Source organism: Amaranthus tricolor, chromosome 8, assembly GCF_026212465.1.
Source record: "Amaranthus tricolor cultivar Red isolate AtriRed21 chromosome 8, ASM2621246v1, whole genome shotgun sequence".
Taxonomy (NCBI): domain Eukaryota; kingdom Viridiplantae; phylum Streptophyta; class Magnoliopsida; order Caryophyllales; family Amaranthaceae; genus Amaranthus; species Amaranthus tricolor.
This window is the reverse complement of record NC_080054.1, coordinates 11819279-11828155: the sequence shown is the minus strand read 5'-3', so window position 1 is coordinate 11828155 and position 8877 is coordinate 11819279. Positions and strand designations below refer to the sequence as shown.

The 8877-nt window shown below is 38.2% G+C and overlaps 1 protein-coding gene across 1 annotated transcript; it reads left to right on the top strand.

Moving 5' to 3' along the window:
- Nucleotides 1-4667: 4667 nt before the first annotated feature.
- LOC130820836 (ABC transporter F family member 4-like) lies at nucleotides 4668-8821 on the top strand. Its single transcript, XM_057686374.1, has 2 exons — nucleotides 4668-4915; nucleotides 6465-8821. The coding sequence occupies exon 2, from the start codon at nucleotides 6477-6479 to the stop codon at nucleotides 8622-8624; it is 2148 nt and encodes a 715-aa protein (XP_057542357.1). The 5' UTR covers nucleotides 4668-4915; nucleotides 6465-6476; the 3' UTR covers nucleotides 8625-8821.
- The last annotated feature ends 56 nt before the right edge of the window (nucleotides 8822-8877 follow it).

The following is an 8877-nucleotide window of genomic DNA, read 5'->3' as shown; positions in this document are numbered from 1 at the left end:
ATAGGTAAAGGTGCACCAGGAACCAGGTCTATCTAGTGCTTAATACCCCTAATCGTTGGCAGTCCTATGGGTAATTTCTTAGGAAACACATCCTGAAACTCAGCCAACAACTTAACTATACTAGGGTGCATAGGGTTCTCTCCTTTACTCAATTCTTTGATAAACAGAATGAAGACAGGGTCTCCACTTCTAACCAACCTCTCACAGCCTTTCCTACTGATTAAATGCACTAGTTGCTTAGGCTTAGGAGGGGGGTATGGTCTTGTGTGGGGGCAAAGATAACATGCTCTTCTTCTTCCCCTCATGTAGCACAGTATACACATTAGTAAACCCATCATGCTTAGTCCTTCTGTCATGTTGCCATGGTCTTCCTAGTAGCACATGACAATCATCCATATCTCGCACATCACACCTGATCTTAGTATGATCCTATGCTAAAACTAACTAAGAACTGCTTCGTCACTAAGTTGCTTGTCTGATCATTCAACCATCTAAACTTGTAAGGGTGGGGATGAGGTGTGGTGGTTAGGGCCAAATCTTTTACTAACTCCCTGCTCACATATTGGATTCACTACCTCCATCAATGATCACTGCACAAATCTTATCTCCAATCCTACACGTAGTATGAAATATATTCTCCCTCTAATTAGATTTGACTACTCTTGGTGTGGCATGAAAACTCCTTCTAATCAACATTCCATAGTGCTCTTCCTCTGGCGGAACTATCTTTACATTCTCATCACTTTCAGTGCCCTCATCCTTCTCCATTATTCCTAGATCATTCACCCTGAAGGTGCCCTCATACTCATCTTTTGGGGTAGAGGGTAAGACTACTTTCTCTTTGACATTAATCAAGACTAATCTAGCCCTGGGTCCTGTTCTTTCTTGTATCTTAGCCCACTCCCTTTGGGTGAAAGCTTTGGCATTAGGACACTCACTTTTGTAATGTCCATGACCATGACACTTAAAACAAATGACATCCTTAGGTGTGGTGTTGGTTTTACTCACAGTCTTACTGGTTTCACCCCTACTTGGTTTGTTCTGTGGTGCAGTAGTGGGTTTGGTGACTATAGGTTTCTGTATCCTATTATAGTTATAGCTTGGCTTACTCTTGGCATATTTCTCATAGACTAAAGCACTATTGCAAGCCCCTTTATATGTAAAATTCTGCACAGCCTCTAATTTATCCTGATCTCTTCCCTTAAGTCACCAAGAAACCTGCCTATCTTCATCTCCTCAAGCTCATCGATATCACAGAGTACTACTAGCCTTTCTCTTTCCTGTATATATTCTGATACCGTTTTATTTCCTTGCCTTAAATTACCCCAGCTCACATATAGCTGTTGTTTATATGTAGAGGGAACATACTTCCTCCTCAAGTGTTTTTTCAGTTTAACCCAAGTGTCAATCCTGGCCCTTTACTCCTTCCCCCTTTGCTTCTGTATACCTTCAAGCAAACTGGCTGCAAGTTTGGTAAGTTTAACCTTAGCAATCTTGTATTTGTGTTCATCAAGGGCATCATTAAAATCAAAATAACGGTCACGACTATCCTCCCAATCTATATAATCCTCAGGATTGTTTGAGATACCATCGAAATCCATCACATCCACCCTCATGGTCTTGTCATCTAACCCTTTGGGTTCCACTTGTTGTGGAGTGTGTGCAGTGGGAGTGCTTCCCGTATTGTGGGCATGTAACACTAATTGTTCCACTAATGCAGTAAATTTATTCAGTCTTTCCTCCACACTCATGACTCCAGCCATTGAAAACACAAATCCACAAACACTTATGTCAGAACAAACAAGAATTGAGTTCTTGAACTCAAAATTGGCTTTGTTTAAGTGTATGTCTAAACCAATTGGTTTAAACGTTTGAATTTCAATCCAAATATCAACAACTTTATTAGAAAACAACAAAGGATAAAACAAAACATAAATTGGGGAAGATACAGATCACATGACCCCCTTCTGACCCACGTTGGGTAATGGATCAGTTAATGCAAACTGTGTTCACTTTCTTTTGATCTTGAACACTTTACACCCTTAAAACGCAAAGCTCTGATACCAAATGCACTATGTTTGGATCAAGAACCTTCCTTACACAGTGAGGATTGATGCACGAAATGTTACAAACCAATCTTGACATAGAAACACCAAGATATCATCAATATAGGGATTGATCTTGATGCAAACCCTCTCAGTTTCACTCACTCATTAGGCTGTTCACCTCTCACCCTTGGAATGGTTTCACTCACCAAAAGTTTGGTGGAATCTTGCTATGGCCTTGAATATTTCACTCACAATGCAAGGCACACAGGTTAGAATTGGAGCTTTCCAATTCCCTTGTGATCACAATTCATAAATGAAGAAAAATACTTCTCATAAATATCAGAAAACTGAATGTTTTGAATACATGGGAGGCCTATGTATATATAGGACTTAAAATGAGCATGCACGTGCCTTATGAGGCTTATTTTAAAAACAGGCGTGCCATCTAAAACATCCTAAAGGGACTTAACTAATAATCCCCTTCTAATATAACAGAAACTAGTACACAAGGCTGCTTGCCAGGCTCATCTTGGCTAGTGTTGACTATACTTGTTTTGGGCTACTGATGCAGGCCTGGGCCATGAACGGACCATGGATCTTGAATGACTCCATGCTCTCCTCAAAGGTGCTTAACTCTGTCCAGGCTGCTTCACAAGCTTGCCCTCTATTGTTCACCTCAGTCTGGACATTGTCCTGGTTCTGTGTCATAGGCTACTGCTGGCTTTGTTGAGCATTAGGTTGTCTTGCTAATAGGTTGGGCATTGGGCCTTGATGAGAGTCACAAGTAGTTTGTACTGGACTAACATGAGGCCTCAATTCCCTTGCTAGATGATGAATGAACCTTGGCTCACAAAGGGACTTTGAGCTCTGATGAGGGTCATCATGAGTGTCATATGAAGCATTGCTATGAATGTTATCTTGATCATCTTGCTAAGTCCATGAACATAGTTCAGTCTCGAAATCCCTAAAATAGCTTCAAAACTTGATCGAAAAGAAAATTGACGCGCAAAAATTGGTCCATTTGCCCGAATGCTGGGGTCCGTTCGCCCGAATGGTTACTCTTCGCCCGAACGCTTCTCTATTCGGCATAAACAAAAGATTTTGGAGCAACTTAATGTTTTGGGTGCCATTCGCCCAAATTAAAGGGGCCATTCACCCGAATGAAACTCATTCGCCCGAAGGATTCTTCTTTCGCTATTTCCAAGGACTTTGGCAAAACTCACTGGTGAGTACTCGACTACCATTCGCCCGAATGGTAGTGGTATTCGGCCGAATGACCTTCAATTTTCCTCTTTGAGGGCTGATGCAGCTTCTACAAGCTTACGAACTTTGCTGAGACTACGGGATAGTCTTGATTTGTCATGTTAAAGCTCCGAGATAGGTGTCTAAGCCCGAACTCACGCCAATCAAGCATGGAATCTCCAAAAATCATCTAAAACAATCTCAAAACACTAGAAGACAAGATAAAGGAGAAATAATGCTTCGAGTATGCAAAATCGATACAAAACAACAAGACTTGACACAAAAATGGGGTTGTAAACATGCTCTAAAACAAGCACATCATTGGGGTGGGTTTGCGTATGATTTTAGTGGGTAAAGGGTGAGTATGGAAGTAGAAAGCCCTACCCGCCGTGAATAGTGGGTAGGTGGTGGGTATGAGGTCTCACCCGGCCAACCCCATACTCATCCACCCCACTCAATATCCATCCACCCCGCCCTATAGTCGCCCAACCTATATCTACAAAATACTATTTATATCTATTTTTATATATTTTTAATTAAATTATTTACTAAAAATTAAGGATATTAATTTTATTTTATTATATTGTATGGTTTAAACAAAATTAAATGTAAATTTTTAACGATTTATGAAGTATATAACGTAAACTTTGAGTGAATTTAAGGTGAGTATACACATAATGGTTATACCCTGTTGACAGGCTGAGTTTAAATACAAACTCAGATGCGTGGATATAACAATTATAACCACCATGGTGATGGGTTAGGTACGAAAATTTAAGGTGGATATAAGTATGAAGTAAGGCATACCACATCCACCCACCCATTTGACAATTTCAACAATTACACCATAGTAATAAAACTCTTATATTAATACAATTATTACTCAGAGAAAAATAAGTAGCACTAGCAATTTTCAATACAAAAAGTCCAACAATTCTTGAAAACAATAAAGCACACCATAGTTCGCAGTGAGAATTTGTTTTGAAAAATTCTTTCCTCCCGTTTCTTAATAAAGTTTTTATAAGGAATGTTCACGGAATTAAGAAAAATAAAATCTCTTAGATCATGGAGATATTATTTTATTAAATAATAAATTTAATGGAGGAAAAGAGGAAACCATAAATATTAAAAAAATATTAAAAAAAGTTAGTGGAAAAAAATGGAGACTATAACTGATAAAAAAATGTTTTAGTAAGTTAATGAAAAACATAAGGGGACCATAAAGTTTTATAAAATATTAAAATGAAGTTAGTGAAAAATATATGAAAATCTTAAGCATTATTAAAATATAAAAGTGAGGATGATTAAGACTATATTTGTCCAAAATTAACGATATAAATAAAAGAATTCGTTATGAAAACAACATACCTGAAAACAAAAATTTGGAGACTTTTTTAAGGGTATTCTTCTATTCGGCTCGCTATTCGTGACCTAAATTCTTTCCGGGTTAAGATAGAGTCCCAACTGCACCGCAACTCTTTGGCTTTAACATCTACCGCACACGAACTTCATCGCCGACAAAACTCCATAGCTCAACACAAACTCGAGAAATTCATAAGATTCTTTGTTAAATATCTCTGTATTCTCGTTAGTTCTTCTGCATAATCAACTGCTAAAACTAAAAGGTTAGTTTTTTTTTTTTTTTTTTTTGATTAAAAAAATTTCTGTTCGATTTTGAGTTTTTTCCTTAAAGTTTTAGTTGATTGCTCTTGCTAATATTTTGATTCATAAACGTGAATAATTGGATGATTGTTTGATTCATTTTCTACTTGCTTGATTTTTGAACATGAAATAATTGTTTGATATAATATCTACTGCGAACAATTTGTTTTGATTCAAAATCTGAGCGTGGACAATCGACATATTTATAATGTTGAATTTAATCCTCTTATTTAAATTGTTGACAATGATTTTTTTGTTTGTGTTTTTTTTATCTGCCATTGGCGTTTTTGTGGGTATTGTGGCAATTTAAAGATGAGACTCTTTGTTACTTTGAAGGAGGTAATCACCGAGTCAAGAAATGATATGTTGTTTTTGTTCGTGAGATGCGTTTTCGATGATACATGCTGGATGGAAATAGGTTTCTTGTGCTTTAAGATGTCTTAATTGAACTAAGAGTCATGAGAGCGTTTTGATATTGAGGGGGCAAACTCAAGCGGGTAGAGGGAATACAATGGTTGGATTTCTTTAGTGGTGTTTTTGGAGGATTCATATTTGGGCAAGGATTGTAACTTGTTAGATAGTTTCTACTTGAAAAATAGATCATATCAGTGAGTAGAGAACCATATATCTAAATACAATAAATTTATGGACTACCATGATTTAGATTCATATTTGGGGAAGGGTTTTTACTATAACTAACTGCTTCTATTAATCATTGGGTCAATTGCACCCACAATATAACGTTAGGATTGGAGAAATATGTTTGCAAATGTTTTCGGCCAGGAACTACCAAACTACAGAATTAGCTCGAAAGAATTGACAAAGAGCTCGTCTTTGGAAACTCATATCTAAATACAAGAATAATACGAAGGATATGACTCTCTAATGACTAGACTAGTGATACAATTACTAGTGATACAATTAGTTGGAGATGTCAAGCTCTTGTCCTAGACCATCGCCAATTATCTTTTCCATGATTACTTTTCGTACCTTTATTGTTATTTATTTATTTTTAGTTTATGTTATTAGTCTTAGTGCATGTGTTACCTTACCTTGTCTTGCTATTTGTTTTGCCTATGGCATGTTCAGGGGTCTTTTGTTTTCATTATAGCTCTTTCTTGAGTTGAGGGTCTCACTAACCGCAACGACGGTTAAAATTTTAATCCGACCTGAAATTGACCCGAGTGGGTCTTAATTCGAAATTTTGACCTCTAACCCGAAAATACCGAAAATACCGAAAATAACGAGGTCGTACCAATCGAAATGTGAACCCGACCGTTCTAACTCGTTCTAGTTCCACATCATCTTTTTCAGTTGAAGCGCACTATATTTGTAGTTAATTTTTATATTTTTAGTCAATTTTGATTACCTTACCTGGATTTATAACCAATAATCTAAATACCAGCATTCTTTAAAATGACTATATGATATTGTTACCTTAATATGATGTGGCAGATGGTAGTTGATATATAAATAAACATTGAGAATGCTGAGCAGATTTTCTTGATGCAGTTATCCTTTCAAATGGGAAAGAAAAAATCGGATGATACTGGAACCTCAACAAAAGGTCATTCTTCTAAGGAGGGGAAGAAAGAGAAGCTGTCTGTTTCAGCCATGCTTGCTAACATGGAACAAAAGACAGATAAACCAAAAAAGGCTGCTGCATCTAGCAAACCTAAGGCAAAAGCTGTTTCATCTTATACAGATGATATAGATCTTCCTCCATCGGATGATGATGATGATGACTACTATGGCTCAGAAGGAGAGCTACAACAGGAAAACAATCATAGCCGAAAGGCAGAGTCCATGATACTCGAAACTTCAGTGACTGATAAAGAGTTGAAAAAACGGGAGAAGAAAGACATGTTGGCCACCCAGGCTGCTGCATTGGCCAAAAAGGAGGCCTTGAAGGATGATCGGGATGCATTTACTGTTGTCATTGGAAGTCGTGCTTCTACGCTTGAGGGTGGAGATGATGCTGATGCTAATGTCAAAGATATAACTCTTGAGAACTTTTCTGTTTCTGCTCGCGGAAAAGATCTCTTAAAGAATGCATCGTTGAAAATCTCTCATGGAAAGAGGTATGGTCTGGTTGGACCTAATGGGAAAGGGAAGTCTACTCTTTTGAAGCTTTTAGCTTGGAGAAAGGTTCCTGTGCCTAAGAATATTGATGTTTTACTGGTTGAACAAGAAATAGTTGGTGATGATAGAACAGCACTTGAAGCTGTTATTTCTGCTAATGAAGAATTGGTGAGACTAAGGAAAGAGGCTGCATCCTTGCAGAATGCTGCATCTGCAGATGATTTAGCAGATGATGAAGGGGATGACACAGGAGAGAGACTAGCTGAATTATACGAGCAGCTAAATGTCTTGGATGCAGATGCTGCTGAGGCCCAGGCATCTAAAATTCTGGCTGGTTTAGGGTTCACGAAAGCTATGCAGGCACGAGCTACGAAATCATTCAGTGGAGGATGGAGAATGAGAATCTCACTAGCTAGAGCACTTTTTATGCAGCCTACTCTTTTGTTGCTTGATGAACCTACAAACCATCTAGATCTTAGGGCAGTCCTTTGGTTAGAAGAGTATTTATGTCGGTGGAAGAAAACTCTAATAGTTGTTTCTCATGACCGCGATTTCCTCAACTCTGTTTGTAGTGAAATTATACATCTTCATGACATGAAGCTTCATTTATACAGAGGTAATTTCGATGATTTTGAGAGTGGATATGAACAGCGTCGAAAAGAAGTCAATAAAAAATATGAAGTTTATGAAAAGCAATTGAAGGCTGCAAAAAGGTCTGGAAATCAGGCTCAGCAGCAAAAGGTGAAGGAGAGAGCAAAATTTGCCGCATCAAAGGAAGCATCCAAGAAAAGGAATAAAGGAAAAGTGGATGAAGATGAATTAGTGCAAGAAGCCCCGAGCAAATGGAGAGATTATACTGTAGAGTTTCACTTCCCAGAACCCACTGAACTTACCCCTCCACTCCTCCAGCTCATTGAAGTCAGTTTTAGCTATCCAAATCGACCTGACTTCAAGCTTTCTAATGTTGACGTGGGTATTGATATGGGTACCCGTGTTGCTATTGTGGGACCTAATGGTGCAGGAAAATCAACCCTGCTCAACCTCTTGGCAGGTGATTTGTATCCAACTGAAGGTGAGTCGAGGAGGAGTCCGGCGTTGAGAATAGGAAGATATTCACAACACTTTGTTGATCTTTTGATAATGGATGAAACTCCTGTCCAGTATCTCCTTCGTTTACACCCACAGCAAGAAGGGATGAGCAAGCAAGAAGCTGTTCGAGCTAAGCTAGGCAAATTCGGGCTTCCTAGTCATAACCACCTTACCCCAATTGCAAAATTGTCAGGAGGTCAGAAAGCAAGGGTTGTCTTTACTTCCATATCAATGTCGAAACCCCATATTCTGCTGTTAGATGAACCTACAAATCACTTGGATATGCAAAGTATTGATGCTCTTGCAGATGCTGTAGACGAGTTTACTGGGGGCGTTGTGTTGGTTAGTCACGACTCACGGCTGATTTCACGTGTTTGTGAAGATGAAGAGAGGAGTCAATTATGGATAGTGGAAGATGGAAGTGTTAGAACATTTCCAGGATCATTTGAGGAGTACAAAGAGGATCTTCAGAAGGAGATCAAGGCTGAAGTGGATGCCTAAAGGACCCTGTAATGTCTCAGCTTTGCTTCATTTTTAACTTATGAGGCTATATAATTTTGCTTTTATATTTTTCATCTACCTTGTAGTTTTCCATCTGCGACATGCATTTTTTTGAGTGAATGTATAAAGACGGCAGGCGTATCAAACAAGTACTCTTTTATTATTAATAATAATAATTGAACATCTGATTTTCTCTTTTTCTCCGGCTGAACGTTTAATGGGTTACAACTTCAGTCTATTGTTATTCAAATTC